At 60.1% G+C, this 16,614-nt stretch overlaps 2 protein-coding genes across 9 annotated transcripts in view; one reads left to right on the top strand and one right to left on the bottom strand.

The window, feature by feature from the left end:
- Positions 1-449: 449 nt before the first annotated feature.
- Positions 450-5,855, bottom strand: TMEM187 (transmembrane protein 187). 3 transcript variants are annotated; one of them, XM_027053310.2, is made up of 2 exons: positions 5,070-5,855; positions 450-1,673 (listed from the first exon to the last, which is right to left on the bottom strand). In XM_027053310.2, the coding sequence occupies exon 2, from the start codon at positions 1,530-1,532 to the stop codon at positions 732-734; it is 801 nt and encodes a 266-aa protein (XP_026909111.1). In that variant the 5' UTR covers positions 1,533-1,673; positions 5,070-5,855; the 3' UTR covers positions 450-731. The 3 variants fall into 3 exon arrangements, with proteins under 3 accessions (XP_026909111.1, XP_026909112.1, XP_053057860.1); XM_027053311.2 differs by having other exon boundaries at positions 5,096-5,855; XM_053201885.1 differs by lacking the exon at positions 5,070-5,855 and adding an exon at positions 3,667-5,059.
- Positions 5,856-6,120: 265 nt separating this feature from the next.
- HCFC1 (host cell factor C1) overlaps positions 6,121-16,614 on the top strand; it is a 24,631-nt gene continuing 14,137 nt past the window's right edge. For 3 of the 6 annotated variants that reach the window (XM_053201883.1, XM_053201882.1, XM_027053303.2), the window contains exons 1-6: positions 6,121-7,284; positions 13,075-13,223; positions 13,401-13,561; positions 14,170-14,378; positions 15,290-15,374; positions 15,878-15,984. In XM_053201883.1, coding sequence (XP_053057858.1) covers positions 7,092-7,284; positions 13,075-13,223; positions 13,401-13,561; positions 14,170-14,378; positions 15,290-15,374; positions 15,878-15,984 — 904 coding nt within the window. In that variant the 5' untranslated portion in view covers positions 6,121-7,091. Of the gene's footprint in view, positions 7,285-13,074; positions 13,224-13,400; positions 13,562-14,169; positions 14,379-15,289; positions 15,375-15,877; positions 15,985-16,614 lie in introns of those variants that run through there. The other 3 variants (XM_027053304.2, XM_027053305.2, XM_053201884.1) reach the window with 3 other exon arrangements.

The following is a 16,614-nucleotide window of genomic DNA, read 5'->3' as shown; positions in this document are numbered from 1 at the left end:
CAAGATGCCCACTCCAGGGCCCTGCCTGACACGCCATCAGGAGACCGTGGTTCCTGAGGGCCTGGGACGGCAGGGGTGTGGGGCTGGCTCATACCCTGCTCTGGGTCTCTCCATGGAAACAGACACGTGACACTTCAGTAACCACTGCTGCGGAGGACATCTGAGCCACACCCTGGCTCTGAGGGCAACGTTGCGTTGAGAATTCAACTTTTGACATCTGTGTTTCTTCATCCGGACGGCCCTGTCTTGTTCCGTGAAGGGTCTGCGGTGACGTGGCTCCTTCCGTGTGACCTGCTGTCAGCACAGCCGTCACTGATGCCACATCGGTCTGCTCAGCATGGGTTTGTGACTCAGTCTCCCCGTCAGCAGCCCACGGACGTGACCTGAACCGCGAAGCCATTGCAGACAAACGTTCCCCTGCCGCCATGAGAGTGATGGATTTCTCAGGCTCGTTTTACCCCCACGTTTTATTTGGAAAGAATTTCAAAGTACAGAAGAGTTACAAGAGCAGGACAATGAGTCCCTGAACCCCCTGCACTTAGCTATTTGCTTTATCTCTTTGAAAGTAAGTGGCACACAGCATAACATCTCACCCCTAAATACCGAAGCCCGTGGCTTCGGAGGAAGGGACGGCCCTCCACGGAGCCCTCGCATCTGTCACACCCGGGAAGGAAATTTCACACTGGCGACACGGCGGCGATCGGTGGCTGGAAGCGGCTTCTCTCCGCGCTTTAACGTGCCTTCCCATCCGGAGGAAGTCTCCGGCCGGTGTTTAAACTGGTCAGAAACAAGAAGGCGCAGTGGAACTGGAGCACGTCACACACTTTGGACCAGAAGTGGCCCGTGAGCCGCTGGAAGAGACGCCACCGAGCGAGCTGGTGGTCACACAGCTTGAGGACCACGAAGCCCGCACAGGACAGCACGCCCAGCGCCAAGTGCCTTCCCGAGGAGGTGCCGCCGTGGCGCCCGTGAGCGTGCAGGGCCCGGCCCACGGCTGCCGCGATGTGTGCAGCCAGCGCGGCCTCAAAGCCGCAGGGGTGCAGCCAGGCGAGGCCGTAACTGCCGAGGGAGAGGCCCTCGATGGCCAGGAACAGGCCGGGCCTCCAGCCCCTGTCCAGGGAGAGGCACCAGGCCGCGGGCCACGCGAAGATGGGCAACGTGAGCCACTGGTCCAGCACAGCGGCGCGGTGCGTCTGCGTGGCGACCCGCAGCCACTGCACCGGTCCATACACCAGGGCCATGGCGGCGAACACGTCCTTCAGGTAGCGAGCCCTCCGCGCGTGCACAGGGTGCCCCAGGGGAACCGCCTTCCTCCGCAGCCAGTACACCCCCAGGAGCACGTAGGCCACGTTAACGAGTGAGTTGAAGGGCATGGCCAGGAAGATGGGGAGGCCGGCGACTGGGGCTTCAGCGTAGTGTTCGTAGCCCACTTGAATGGAGACGCCGTCGAAAACCCCCGCGTAGACGACGGCCAGGCAGAAGCAGCTGGCCACAGCCACGTGGCACAGCGCCCGCGTGGACTCGGGCTGCATGCGGAACCGCAGGTGTGGCTGGCAGGTCAGAACTCACACACTCGGCTCCCGCCAAGCAACGCGCCCTGCCCCCCCTCGCTGGGCCAGCCGTGGCTCCGCCGACTGGGGAGCAGAAGTGGAAGGGCCTTCTGCCTTTTTCCTCTGTGGTTACAAAAAGAGGGTGGTTAGAAAGAAAACCATCCAGGGGGTGCCTGGGGGGCTCAGTGGGTTAGGCCACCGACCCCGGCTCAGGTCATGATCTCGCTGTTCCTGACTTTGAGCCCCAAGTCCGTGCTGACGGTGCGGAGCCTGCTTGGATTCCCTCTCTCTCTCTCTCTCTCTCTCTCTCTCTCTCGCTGCCCCTCCTCTGCTCACCTGTTCTCTCAAAAAATAAAAAAACTTAAAAACTTAAAAAATGAAAGAAAACCAACCAGAAATAAAAGTGAAGCGCTACCCACAGCATGTTCACCTTCTTACTCATGGCTTCCAGAATCATGGCTTCTAAAATCATCTAGATCTCCCCTAGAGGTTTCGTGCCTTTCTCTCCTGACACCCATGCGCTCTGTCCTTCAGTCCTTCATCTGTGTACTGTAACACCCGGCTCACTGCCCTACTTCCCTTAGAGCCACTGCATTTACACACTTCAACCTTTCCTAGGACTGTTGCTACAATTCAGAATGGGCTTCCCTGCCTCAGTGGTGTCATAAATGTTGAAGTTTCCAGCTGGCCCCAAGCCCTTTTCGCCAAATACCCAGTTTGACACCATTCCCTGTGGTCCAAGTTCTAGAATCCAAGGCAAGGGATGGGGCGGTGTGAGAGGAGGAGGAGGGGAAGGGGCAGGAGGAGGGGAAGGAAGGGGGGAGAGGACAGCGGGAGGAGGAAGAGCATCTGCCGGGTGGGCCTTCCTGCCCTGCCCCGAAGCGCCACACCATCCCAAATCCCCTGCTTCCCTTGGCCCACAATAAACCTTCCATTTCCTGCAGCTGGAGAAGCAGACAGTTTAAAAAGAACATGCAGTTATCATGACTGTCAACTGCTCTGGGGCCAGCTGCGCTGTGACTTGGCCCAGTAGCCTAGAAGCATGTTGCCATGGAACAGAGAAAAGGTTCCGCGCTCTGAAAATGACTCAAAGCCAAAACGGCAGGCCGGTGGGGAAGAGAGGGACTGCCTGTGTTCAAACTCCGGCTCCCCACACCTGCTAATTGTGTGACCTTGGGCCTTCACCGGTCTGGGCCCCAGTTTGCACACGTGTAGAATGGCGATGCCTCCAGTACCTCCAGGAGCAGTCCTCGTGTGGACTAAATTCTTACAGGTGGAGACCACTTAGCACCTTTTGTTTTTGAGGCACAGCTCCATTTCCCCCTGCAACGCAGGCCCTGAAAGGGCAGGGCAGGGCAGGGTCTGATTCCCCGCTCTCCTTCCCAAGCTCTGTGAATACCTGCTCAATTTCAATTCACGGCCATTCAAGCACAAAGCCCACATGTCTCTGTCCTTCCTATGCTTTCACAGGCACATTACCATTTCGCTTTTCACGTGGCCCTGGGCAGCCACCTCTATTTTCTGGGGACTGCTGGCCACTTTCTGAGGTGCTGCTGGCCTTTCCTGCTCCCGTCCTGCCTCGGGGGTCCGTTGTTAAGGAGGACCATGGGGCCCAGCATTTCCCCCAGTGAACCAGAGCCCTCATACTGACTCTACAGCTCCTCATTGAGCGTGAGCCTCCGCCTCAGCTTGCGGTCCACGCCCGCCCCAGCTCTTTCCCTAAGAGCCTCTGGGTCCAGGGGGCTAGGTCTGTCCTGGGGTTCCCGTTCCCAGGCTGCCCACTGCTAATGTGGTCTGTGCACGACAGCCAACCCCCCCCCCCCCAGCACGTTCCGCAAGAGCGCCCCTGGAGTGGATCGTGCCAGTCCCGCTTAACACCTTTTGGTGGCTGGCTCTCTACTCCACGAGTGATCACGTCCCAGTCTCTCGGCCACACGTCCAAGTGCCCTCCCGCTGGAGTCCTGAAAGCTCCCTAGGCCCGGTCTGTCCTGCCCAGAGTGAGATTCTGCAGGCCGCCTTCCCTCCTGCCTCACGTCTGCTGACACTTTCCACTCGGCTGCCATTCTCTTGCAGCGGCTTCCCCACTCAGCTGCTGACTCCAGCCGGGACAGCTCACCTGCATCTATCCGGGGCCCGGCTCTGTGGCATGAAGTGCCAGGCCTTTGGGACCTGCGCTAGCCTGACCCACCCGTCTGCCAGCAAGCATGGGTAAGAGCCGGGGACAGGAGCAAAACACTGTCAGCTTGATAGAGAAGGTCCAGGAAGGGCGTGGAGAGTGACTCCTCTCTCTGGCTGCTGGGCAAAGTCCACCCGAGCCCTTGTGCAAGCTGAAAGTGACATGTCATCCAACCAATTTCCCAAGTCCACCAAGGAGACCAGGCTGGGTACTTTACGGCCTAGCTCCTCCATATACCATGGCTCCTGCCATGACCCTTGTGACATGACCCTCAAAGTTCTTTACAGATTCCCCCAGCACCTGGCACACAAAGGCCAAAGGCACTGGCCCACAGTTGTGGAGTCTTTTGGAGAAGTTCTGCAAGCAGGACGATATCCTGGCTAAGGGGTTAACACATGTTCCTCACTCTCCCCTGCTTCCCGTGGCTACATGCATTTATGCAGGAGCCACTGTCACCTGTCACAGTGCTGGCTTCTTCCCTGTAGCATTTATGACCACTGCTTGTTGTGTCCCTGACTGTCCCGACCACCCTTGCTGCCTTTCTGCAGATAAGGGGGTGCCAGCTTGAGGGCTGTAATGTGGGACATCCCTTGCAGGTGAGGTCACTCTGGGACACCTGGATACCCAAGAAGCCTCGAACAACTCCAGTGACTCCTGAACTCCAGGGAGAGAACTGCTGAATTCAGTCAAGGTCTTTGGCAACCAGCAGCTCACCTTCCTTATTTTACGGGGAGGGACTCGGGGCCATAGAGGGGAGGTGAATACCCAAGGTCATTTAGGGCAATTGGCGGCACACCCATATACAGGCCAGGGCTCTTGTCCTCCGGCCGTCACAGGTCTCTGTGGCCTTTCCCAAACAAATGCTTCCAAATACATAGAAACAGAGTTACAACATAAACTTAACAGGTCGAGAGATGGTATGAAAATATTTTGGAAAATGTGTGATAGGGTAATATATGTGCTTCTTTACTGGTAAGTTAAATGACAGGACGTACGGGCAAGTCTTGTACTTGAGTCCATTTCAAGAGGACTACAACAAAAGCTAAGTGATCTGAAATGGTGTCACTTCCATTGGTGACAAAGCCACCAGGCTAACACTCTGTGTGTGCTCTGTGGCCTATATCGTAGTTGCGGGAAACGCCAAATTTCAACTCGGGGTTGGTGAAAATAAAAATGAAATAAAGCTGAGAGAAAGTGGAAAAATCCTCTGTGGTTGCCTCAAGCTCACAGACACCAGCTCAGGGCCCCTGCACTACAGCCTGAGTCTGCCAGTGCAGATGACCGTGCAGCCACCGGCCGGCCTCCTGCAAGATTTGGCACATGGGGGCGATGCCAGTACCCACCTCTTAAGGTTGCTGCGAGAACTTACGGTATTGGCGCGAAAAGGCCAGCGATCACCATCCGGGTATTTGCCTCTCTATCTTGGCTGGGGAAAATTCAAATCTCGGGAAAGGGCGGACCCGAGAAGCGGCCCTGCGCCTGCGCGCGGGGCGGGGCGCCGGGCTCTGGGAAGCAGGCGGAGCGGGGTGACGCGGGGTGACGCGAGGTGACGCGGGGCGACATGGAGCTCTCCCGCGCCCGCCCGCTCGGTTCGGGTGCCGCCGGCCTGGCCGCCCGCCCTGCAGCCGGCGGGGCGGGGGACGGGGAGCGGGCCCAGGCGCGCGGCGCGTCTCCTTTCGTTAGAGTGCGGGCGGTGGCGCCGGCGCTCGGGGGCGGGGCCGGCGAGCCTGGGAGCCGGCTGCGTCACCGCCCACTCGCCCCGCCTCCGACTCCCCCCGCGGCGTGTCTTGGGCCGCTTCTCCCGCGGCCCCTGGGTGTGGGGAGCGGAAACATGTGCACTCTCCGGCCCGAGCTGCAGCTCTAACGTTTCCCGTCGGCCGTCCCCAGCAGCCTATGCCCTGTCCCCACTGCTAGTTAAAGGCAACTCCTCGGGCGTGTGTTCCTTAAACGACCCGGGGGAATGTTCCCAGGGGGGGCGGGGCCGAGCTCGTTTGAGGCATCCTCATCCGGGCATTCACCAGAGGCCTCAACCGCCATCTTTGTTTTGTGCTGAAAGTCGCTATTGACGCCCGTGGACGGCCGGGCGAAGGGAAGTGGCAAGATGGCGGCTCCCAGGGCGGAGGCGTGAGGGCGCAATGGGGGGGGAGGGGGTGGGCCGCGGGGCTGGGCGCGCCTGCGCCTGACCCGAGAGCGGCCTGAGCCCTAGCTAGGCGCGCGGTGGACCTGGGCCCTCGCCCCGGGGCAGCACGGGGGTCCTTTAAGAGGCCTTGGCTCTGAGAAGCCGTGCGAGGGCGGGGGGTAGGGTGGGGGGGAAACAGTGACGTAGCCCGACTCCGCCCCCTCGCCCGACCGCCGTTGCCGCCATGTTTAGTTGTTACTTCTTCACACAAGATGGCGGCTCCCAGGGAGGAGGCATGAGCGCCCTGCCGTTACCGCTCCTCCTGCCGTACAGTTGCCACTCCGGGGCCTAACTCTGGCTCTTTGGAGCGGCTCCTGTGGGAAGGAGTCATAAAGAGGGAAGCGAGGATCGGACGCTGCCTTGCGTTTGGTTTGCAGTGGAAGAACTGACCCAGGAGGAAGAGAATAGGGGGGAAGGGGGAGTTAGTCTCAAGATGGCGGCTCCCAGGGCGGCAGGCGCAGCCTGAGCAGCAGAGGCGGACTCAGGGGAGAGGTTCGAGACCTCACAAGCTGTACGGCGCGAGTCTCCGACCAGCCCCCGAGAATTCGAGTTCGTTCCACTGGCCTCCGGCGCGCCTTTGTCCTTCACGAGTGTCGAGGCTGTTTCGGGAGCGGCGGCTGCACTAAGCGCTGGGCGGGGAAGCGGGACGGTCTCAAGATGGCGGCTCCCACAATTGTGGTGTGAGCGCCGGCGGGGCTGGGACAACCGCGGCGCTTGTGGCTCCTTTCCACCCGCCCCGGAAGCCGGCCAGTGCAGGGGACTTGGGGGGTGTGGGAACCGGGCCGGGGCTCCGCCATTTCCGGCGGGGGAGGGCTACGACTGAGGAAGGGAGGAGAGAGGGACGGCTCAAGATGGCGGCTCCCAGGGCCTCCCGCCCGAGCTTGTAAGCGAGAGCGCCCGAGCGAGTTGTCAGGGCGGCGGGACTCGGCGGCCTCCGGCTTCTCGGGGCTAGGCGCTCGAAAGTTTCGGGAGGCTCTTGAAGAGACGGGGTGAGCTAGAAGAAGGGGAAGAGCCGAAGGGAAGGAGGGTAGTTAAGATGGCGGCCTCCATGGAACCGTCCACCGCTGTGTGAGGAACCGCTTCTCCGTGAGAGCTACCTTAGACGAAAGGGGGTGTGTGTGAGAGGAATTGGGGGGCTCCCTTCCCGCTTGGTGACTTTTCCCCCACCGCGGCCTTTCCCGTAACTATGGCTTCGGCCGTGTCGCCCGCCAACTCTCCAGCGGTGCTCCTGCAGCCCCGCTGGAAGCGAGTGGTGGGCTGGTCGGGTCCGGTGCCCCGGCCCCGCCACGGCCACCGAGCCGTGGCCATCAAGGAACTCATCGTGGTGTTTGGCGGCGGCAACGAGGGGATAGTGGACGAACTGCACGTGTACAACACGGGTGAGTGCAAAGCCCGCTGGGTCCTGGGATCTTTCCCTCCCTCCCTCCCTCTCCTCCCTCTCCCTCGTCTTCCCTCCCTCCCCTCCTCCCCCTCTTTCCCTCCTCCCCGCCCTCCTCTCCGCCCTCCCTCCCCTCCTTTCTCTTCCCCTTCCCTCCTGCCTCCTCTCCCTCCCGTTCCTCCCTCTCCCTCCGCACTGATCTGCTCTCTCTCTTCCGAGACCCTTTGGTCGGCCCGGCTTCTGTGCCTTTTCCTGCTCTCTCCCCGTTCTTCCTCTGCCCCCCCCCCCTGCGTTTGAGGGGTGCTTTTCATTATCCCACAGAAATCCAGTCCGGTTGGTGAGGGGGCGGGGGCGTCGCCGGCGTTGACTCGAGACAGACACCGTTACCCCGCCGGGCGGGCGGGCTGGCGGATGCGTCCCTTTGGCGCAGGCAAAGTCCCACCCCCTTCTTCCCTCCTTCTGCGCCTGCTCAGCTCTTCTTCCTCTTTGATGCTTTTTCGGGAGAAATGACAGCTTCTAGATGACGGATTAGGGGCAGAGTTGAGCCCCTGATTCCGACCTGGGGGGTTGTGTGCCCCGCTGGGTGACCGTCTCAGGGTTTGTGCACCCACAGATAGGCTGGCGTTGCTGCTGCTCCCCCTTTTGCCATTTAGTTCTGCGGTGTTTGCTCCAAATTGCTTCTTTTTTGGATCGGGGGCCCTCCGGTGTAGGAGGTGAATTCCAGTGACCCCATGGTGGGCTAGGTGGACCCTTACCTCTCCTCTTTCTGTGAGGCCGAGGTTGCCGTGCCCCCGTTCATATCTCCCCCAATCCCAGGGCGCTGTTAATTGGGAGGAACGGGATTCCTCGGGACACACAAAGCTGCGGTGCGCGCCCCTTGCCTGGCGTCCTTGCCAGGTCTCGGACTGGGCCGCAGCCTCCTGCAGCCTCTTGCCCGTGGCGGCCCCTTGGCCTGGTTTGCACACGGAGCCGTTGCCTGTGGAAGGGACGTTGGCTCACGGCGCCTCGCCTTGCTCAGGAGGAGGGGCTGGGCACTCTCCCTGAGGCCAGCGGGCCTGTGTGCGCTGTGTTCTGGGGGGGAGAGCGGGAGAGAGCCTAAGACACCCCCCCCCCGGGAGGGGGGAGAGCAGTCTCACAGCGGGCCCTGCACACCCACACGCCTGTCAGTGGTCTTTCAGGAAGTTCCCCTCTGTGGGGGTGGGGGGGGGACGCGTTGGGGTCGGTGGTGGCTGAGAGCTGTTTTCCAGCTCTGCTCCCAGGCATCACATCTAGCAGACTCCATTTCTCCAGGTCTCTCCTTTCCCAGGGCTCTGGCAATACCAGCTCCTTGAGCCTGGGCCCCACCTCCCACCTGTGAGGGTGCTCTGGGGTTGGGAGTTGGCGCCCAAGGGAGAAAGTGGTTAGAGCAGTGAGGGCTGGGTGCTCCCCTCCCCCTCCCTTGAGGCAGAGTGCAGTTTTCTCCGCACCTTGTAGCTGGCTGCCCCTACTGAGTTGACTTTCAAAGGCTGGTGGGTCGATGGCGACCCTTTGCATTCCGGCTCTTGGCACCTGTTGCCTCCAGCGAGGCCGGGCTGGTTGGCGGTGCTCCCACAGGCGTAGACAGCTGCTGTGGCCGCAGTCAGCCGGGGAAGGTGAGGCTGAGGGGCAGGGCTGTTTTTAGAGAGGCCGTTGCCCTGAGCAGAACCTTCTAAACTCCTTGGACTGTCTTTATTCTCACAAGGCCCGGAGCAGGCTCCTTAACAGGGAAATACAATTTTAGAAAGTAGGACAGGGGCCTAATTACCATCAGCTCTGAAGTCCACTGCTTCCAGGGGCTTCTGCATATTCATTAGTTTATGAAAATGAATCGGGCCACTTTGGCATTAATTCATTCCCCATCTGCAAGCGTGGGTCGTGTAGTAGAGGGTAGTCCGCCTTCCGAAGGGCCGCAGCCCCGGATTCCTCCAGTTAGCAGTTTGGAAACTGCCCTTACCAACTCCTTAGGCGATTTCTCAGGAGAGTCACCAGCAGACCCAACTCCCGGGTCCTCACCAAGTGTTGCCCATTATCTGAAGGGCGCAGGAACTTGGCCGGCTTTCGCTGTGTGTCCGCGCTTCTGGTAGCTGCAGGGTTCTTGCGCTCCCTTCGGGACAGATGGGGCTTGGTGTTGCCCTCCTGCCGCCAGTGGCGGCACGGCTGCCTGGCTGCCTTTCCGCTTGCCGTCGTTTCGGTTTAAGTCAGGGCAGGGCAGATCCTTGCGCCTCTTCCTTCTTCTCTCGCCCTCTTCCTTCTGCGGGACGGGAGACCCATTCCTTGTTGTTGAGCTCGGTGGCTCCAGGGGGCGTGTTTGGGGCACTTGTGAGCACTTTGCCGTCTTGGTTAGCTCGGTGGTCTGGGGGTGACGAGCTGGGGGCCAGCAGGTGTGTGTGAGAAAGTGTGTCCTTCCTCTTCAGCGGCGTTTACCACGGCGGCTGTGGGATACTTGATTGGCCTTTGAGAGTTCTTAGGGTAGCTACTGTCCTTGGCCTTGGGGAGTTGTATTTCAGGGAAGCAAAGCAGATTATGGAGGACCTGGTACCGAGGGAAGACTGTGACCGGTCACCACATCAGCTGCCCAAGGCTGGTCTGCGTCCATGGGTCTTTAATGTCCAGTGACTGTTAACAGCTGGAAGGAGCTTTGCAAAGCATCTAGCGGAACTTCCTTGTTTTTGCACATGAGGAAATTGGGGTCTGAGAGGGGAAGTGACAGGTCTAGGGGTCACCCTGCCAGCCGGTGGTAGGGTCACGCGGGAGTGCCTGGAGTCCAGCTCTTCCTGGACATAGTTGGGCTCTCTTCTTCAGTTAACAGGCACAGGCCACCTCCTTGGAAACACCTCGCAGCTCCTCTGTCCCTGTAGCTCATTGGTCACTAAGTTGAGCTTGCTTCAGATCCGTTCCCCCTCCATTATGAGACCTCCCCTCTTCTCACTTGGCTTTTGCAGTCACTTCCTGATTGGCCCTGTTAGTTTCATTTGTCAGGAAATCCTGTTCACCCTTCAAGGCCTGGCTCCAAAGTCACCTTTTCTGAGAAGCCCCCTCTGCCAAATTGCCCTGTTCTGTGCTCCCCAGACTTGACCTTGGTGCAGACTCCCCCTGCCCCGCCCCGGGCTGCTTTTCCCATCATGGGGGGGAGGGCGTGGCAGCCTTCCTACTACATTGGAAGCTTGAGGATGGGAGCGGTCTACTCCGTGCCTCCCCGCACTTGGTGTTGCGTCTGCCACACAGGAAGTGCCGTGTTATGACCGAGCGAACAGAAGGGCTACCGGTCGGTCGGTCTACCCAACTGTGCGGGTGAGGGTCTCTAGGGGAGGGTGCATAGAGGTTGACAGGAGCAACTACAGGTGGGTTTGGCAAGTGTGGAAAGGGGTGGGAGCGGCTGATGAAACACGGAAACTGCGGGTGTCAAGCTTGCTGAGGAGAGACAAGGTGGAGTCAGGTTTCTGACCAGCCCACGGAGGGTCCTGTGTGCAGGTGGCCTCCTCTCCTCAGACCACGCCCCCAGCTGCGAGCATTGACCGGCTGGAGCGAATGGAGAACAAGGGACCGGAGGCGGGGTCACTCACTGGATGAGCTACAGATAACATGATTAAGGGGTACCTGAGAGCAGCCGGTGTGTTTGAGGCAGCGGCCGTGCCATCTGGAGGGCAGCACTGGGGCTGTGGCTTCATGCCACCAAGTGCCTGACAGACCGCTCTTGATGGCGGTGTAGGGCCCCTGCCCCGTGTTCTAGAACAAGACCAGCGCCTCTTAAATGAGGGGTGTCACAGGTCACTTCCAGCCTAGCCGGCCGCATCAGCGATGAGAGCGGGATAGGAAAGCGGCAGGTCAGTCCTGTTTGCCATGTAGCTTTGTCCCAGGCCTGACCGCTGGCCCCATGGTGGCCCCGTAGCTGCGTGCAGCAGCCCAGAGGGCGCTCAGGTGGGCGAGGACAGCCGATTCCTCCCTGTACGGTGGGCACCTAGTGGTCGCTTTTAAGCTGGTGACAAGGTTCTTGCCTGTGTCTGTCTGTTTTGCTCTATAACCTCAGGTAAGTCACTTCCTCTCTTGGGTTCCGTTCCTTTATCAATTGAGGGAGCTTGGCCTAGGCAGTCTCCCAGGTTTCTTTCAGCTTTTTATCCTGGTAAGTTGGATGAAACTCCGTCTCTTCCAATTTGTGCATGGGTGGTTTGCCTCAGCACAGAAAGCTGCTGCTTTTCTTGGTTTGTTTTTGCCCCAGGAATGACAGTGAGGGAGGGAGCCGGGACCTGGGGTCTGGGCGCACGCGTGTGCAGCAGGCAGTGCAGCCTCGCACCTGCACCAGGACGACGGCAGAGGGGGACAGTGGTGCTGGGCGTGCTGGAGTCCCAGTGACCCCACCGAACCGTTGAGGGGGGGAGGGGGTCAACAGCCTGTTCCAAAGCAAAGCTGGAGAGGTGGGGAGTGGGGAGCGACAGGAACGCTTTCACCTCGGGAAAGGCTGTAATTGTCCTGGGGGTTACTGGTGTGCTTTTAGATGAGGACAGGCCTTTGGGCCAATGTGCACATGAGGCCCCAGGGTGACAACAAAGGACTTGTTACCTAGTACGCAGGAAGGACGTATGCATAACCAAGTATGCATAACCAAGTACGTGCCTGTGCAGAGGCTGAGAAGCAGTCGAGCAGCCGGGGCCCCCCCGAGGCCCTCCCTGTGGGACTATCCTGACCCTCATTTGGACTCCAGGGCTGCCCCTTTCACGCTCCGGTGCCTCCGTCTCAAGTCACTGACGTTTGACCAATACCGGTTTAGGGGCACCGAATCAGATTTGCATCTGGCGCCCGGTTTGAGGTTTTTGGAGAGAGTGTGGCGTGCCGTTTAGGGAGAGTCCTTTAAATAATGTGTAATGAGAAGGACCCCTCAAAAAGAGGAGGATGTGTGCCCCGTGACTCTTCTGGGAGGCCCTGGCTTGGCAAGTGTCTGGGGAGCTGAACATAGGACACAAGCCTTAAGTGAGGGGAGGAGCGGGGTGCTGGATGGTTCTGGTGGTCTCCCCACCCCAGCCCCGGTTACAGGGGATGGATTCGGGGGACGCTTCTGCAGCCAGCAGAGGCTGTGGAGGCTGCCTCAGAAGCTGATGCTACTGCCACCGCTTCTGGATTTCAAGAATGTTCTAGATTGGTGTGGGTGTGGCATGAGGGGAGGGGTGGTGTGGAACATCACCTAGGAAACGCCAGCCGAGATGGAGTCTTGCCCCCCTCCCTGGCTCTCCTCAGCCAGCGGACTGGACTTCCTTGATTGGCCACCCTCACCTGCTCGCCTCCTGCCATTGGCACCTGCAGGGAGGGAGGGCACTGGCTGGTCACGGTCACTCTGTGAACCACTTGGAGGTGTGGCCCCCGTGCCCCCAGGAAGAGGTGCATGGGGCCACCGAGAGGGTATCTTGGGGGTTAGACCTTTCTTTCCAATGATCCACTGAGCAGTTGGGGAAGGAAGTCAGGGCCCACGTTCCCAAAAGCTAATGAATTAGTGACTTCCCGCTTATTGAGACGACCTTGATGAGAAGCCAGGTGGTTGCAGGCTGTCGCAAGGTGGCTTCTGAGGCAAGGGACTTAAAAGATGGCTCGGATGGGGTGCTGGGACTGGATACCGAAATGAGAAGGCCCCACACCCTGGGACAAGGAGGCGCTGTCTTGGCTCCTCCTTTGTCAGGCCACGTTTCGTGGGCTGCTGGATTTGGGGAGTGGGAGGAGTGGGGGCTCTGGTTCTTAGGAGTCCCCAAGGTATTCTGACTTCTTCCGCTTCCTTTTGTTCCCCCAGCGACTAACCAGTGGTTCATCCCTGCCGTGAGAGGGGACATCCCCCCTGGGTGTGCCGCATATGGCTTCGTGTGTGATGGCACTCGCCTGCTGGTGTTTGGTGGGATGGTGGAGTATGGGAAATACAGCAATGACCTCTACGAGCTCCAGGTAACGGCCCCTAGCGTGCTCCCCGTGTGGGGGTGGGGGTGGGGAGGCTGCCCAGGAGGCCTCCCATGGTCCTGTGCCTCCCTCACCCCTACCAGGTCCTCCCTCCACAACAAATGGCCCAGGCCCCGATGGTGGCCAGCTCGTTCCTGATTAAATCCCTGAGTCTTGATTTTGCAGGCAAGCCGGTGGGAATGGAAGAGACTCAAAGCAAAGACGCCCAAAAATGGACCCCCTCCGTGTCCTCGGCTTGGGCACAGCTTCTCCCTCGTGGGCAACAAGTGCTACCTGTTTGGGGGTCTGGCCAACGATAGCGAAGACCCCAAGAACAACATTCCGAGGTGAGGCCTCGCCCTCTCCGTGTGCAAGCCCATGAGGGTGGGTGTGCTTTGCCACATGCCAGCCAATGGCACCGTGCCGGGTTCCTTCCTTCTGTGATGTGAGAGGGTGACACTAGATGCCCTTGAAGGAGTTTCTGGCTCCGAGGTCTCTAACCAGGAGGAGGTGGCATGGCAGGAGGGCTGGGCCCGGGGGGTCAGCAACCCACCTTGCCTTGGGCCGGTCTCTGCTCCTCAGGCCACCTTGGGGCTGGCGCTCTCCTTCCTAGCCCTTGCTACCTGCAGACTTAGTGGTGGTATTTTCCAAGGCTGGTGGCTGAGTGCCTTCGTGAAGTCTGAAGGTAGTCCCAAGCCAGCACCCCTCTTCCCCCGGGGGCCCACGTACAGTGCCCGGCTTTGTGTGCGAGGCAGCCTGCCGCTCTCCTCGGACTCACACTTATCCTTGGGAGCTTCTGGCAGCCCCTCCTCCAGGCTGAGGGTAGAGGAACTTGGAGTTCAACGTAGATTTGGCCCCCTCTGTCTCCCAGGGAGTCTGCTGTTCACCCCTAGAAGCTGCCGAGGCCTCTGGTGCGTGGAGTCAGCGCTTGCCAGAACTGACCTTTCTTCTCTAGGTACCTGAATGACTTATACATCCTGGAATTGCGGCCGGGCTCCGGAGTGGTGGCCTGGGACATCCCCATCACTTACGGCGTTCTGCCTCCACCCCGGGAGTCCCACACTGCTGTGGTCTATACTGAGAAAGACAACAAGAAGTCCAAGCTGGTGATCTATGGAGGGATGAGCGGCTGTAGGCTGGGGGACCTTTGGACCTTGGATATCGGTAAGACATGGCTACGGCTGTTCCGGGAGCCTCGGAGCAGTTAGCAGACTGGGCTGGGCCACCGGCGTAGGGTGGTGAGACGGGGCTGACGGCCCAGGGAGCGAGTGTGCTGCTCTGCCCCTCATCCTCTTGGCCAGGGGGCGGGGGGCCCCCGTGTGCGTCAGTCACCTTTGCCCCGAGCTTGTGGCACTGCTCTTAAGAAAGAGCGAGGCTCGGTTGGCTGAGTTGGTCTGCCGTCCTACAGGAGGATAAGGGGAGAGAAGCGAAGATCTTCCTAGGGTGGAATTATCTAGATGAGGTAGCGTTCGTCCGTGGTAGACTCTAACAGGAGTGGCATGCCCTGGTGTGTCACGGTCAGGTGGGATGTTGAGAGACCATAAGACCTCGAGGGGCTCCTTGGGTGGGTAAGCAGGGTGGGTGTGAGGAGTGGTAGGAAGTAGCTTGGGTGTTCGACCTGAAGGCAGGCTGAGGGAGAAGCTGGCCGGCGGCACCTGTCCGGTAGGTCAGCACCGGCACTCAGAGGAAACCGTTGATCGCGAGTGAGATTCCTGGCGCCTGGCCTGTGGACGGTGGGGTGGGGGCCGGTGCGCTAGCGGAGGGTGGGGCGTGGAGTGCAGGGCCTGTGGGGGACGCGCCCCAGCCCCGAGGGACGCAGCTGCCTCCTAGCAGGTGCTCAGGAAGCGTGGGAGGGGCGCAGCCGCCAGGATGGTGAATGCGGCTTGGGAAATGCTGGCATCTGCCGGCCAGAGGGCCTGTCGCGGGCTGGAGGGAGCGCAGGCCCGGAATTCTTACACTGCACGCAGGCACCCACCTTCCAGAGCCTTCCCTGCTTCTGGGCAGCGTCCTCTGGGTCGGAGGGCCCGTGTCTGGCATGGCGTAGGTGACCCTCCTCCCTCCCTTGCTCTGCACAGAGACTCTGACGTGGAACAAGCCCAGTCTCAGCGGGGTGGCGCCTCTTCCCCGGAGTCTTCACTCAGCCACGACCATAGGAAACAAGTGAGTAGCGGCCACGGCTCTTGTCTTCCCCGCCCGCCCCACCCCCACGGGGCTCTCGGTTTTGTTCCTGCAATTCCTAAGGCCTGCCGAGGCCCCTTTCCGGCTGGGCTGGCCTTCCGCAGCCCTGTCTTTACATTACGGCCCTGGGAGACCGAGACAGACTCAGGGTAGAGGGGCGCAGACTGTCCTAGATACTCTCCACGAGCAGCCGGGTGTCTTTGTCAATGCCACGGTCCCAAAGCGAATATGAGAATGATGGGGACTGAGGTGAGCTTTAGATGAGCTCGAGTAACGGCTCCACGTGGTGGAGGTGACGCAGGTCTTGTGAGGGCTGAGCCACCAAGAAGGACAGGGTGGCATCGAGAGCTTTCATGCGCCCTGGGGGCCTCTCCCGGGGAGAGCTGGAGGACCAAGCGTGTTTAGAACTTTCTGGATGGAAGAGGTGGCCTCTAGCTCGGCACCTCCTCTACAACCCTCTCCTACTCTTCCCTCCTTCGTCCCAGAATGTACGTGTTTGGTGGCTGGGTGCCTCTCGTCATGGATGACGTCAAAGTGGCCACACACGAGAAGGAGTGGAAGTGTACCAACACACTGGCTTGTCTCAACCTGGGTATGGCCTCCTCGGGCTCGGAGTAGCCTGCGGAGGGCTGCGGGAGGCTGGCCCTCCTCGGTCCCGAGAGCTGTGTGGGGTGTGCTTCTAAGGCCCGTGCCCCTCGAGTCCACGAGAGGCAGCCACTGGTGCGAGCACTCTGAGGGCGCTCCCTGCTTTCATTTTTGAGTAGGCTCTTTTCCTACACGTGGCCCGCCGTCGAAAGCACGGACGCTTAACCGTGCGCAGCCTCCCTCCCGCCTCCTATCCTGCAGAGGCAGCCGCGCTGGTGGCTTCTCCTCCCCACTGCAGGGACTTTTCTACATGTCCAAGCGTCGTCTGTAGGTTCCTTTATAAACAAACACGACGGCAGCCTGCTCTCGGCGCCGCGCCACGCCTGGCTTTTCGCTTTACTCTGTCTCGGAGACCGTCCCGTCCCATCCCCGCACGGCGAGCGGCCTCATTCTTTTGAATTGCTATCGAGGTGTTGAAACTTGCACAGACGCTACTCCGTGAGTATCCTTGCACTGTCCTCACCTCCGTGCAAGTGTATTTGAAGGGTAAAAGCCTAGAGGTAGGATCACTGTCGAAGGATGTCGCCAAGCCATCCTGCACAGAGGCTGTGCCCGCGTAAATGCCCCCGGCAGTGCC

This window comes from Acinonyx jubatus, chromosome X (genome assembly GCF_027475565.1).
Source record: "Acinonyx jubatus isolate Ajub_Pintada_27869175 chromosome X, VMU_Ajub_asm_v1.0, whole genome shotgun sequence".
Lineage (NCBI taxonomy): Eukaryota > Metazoa > Chordata > Mammalia > Carnivora > Felidae > Acinonyx > Acinonyx jubatus.
Note: the sequence above shows the minus strand (reverse complement) of the source record. Positions and strands in the feature narration are given on the sequence as shown.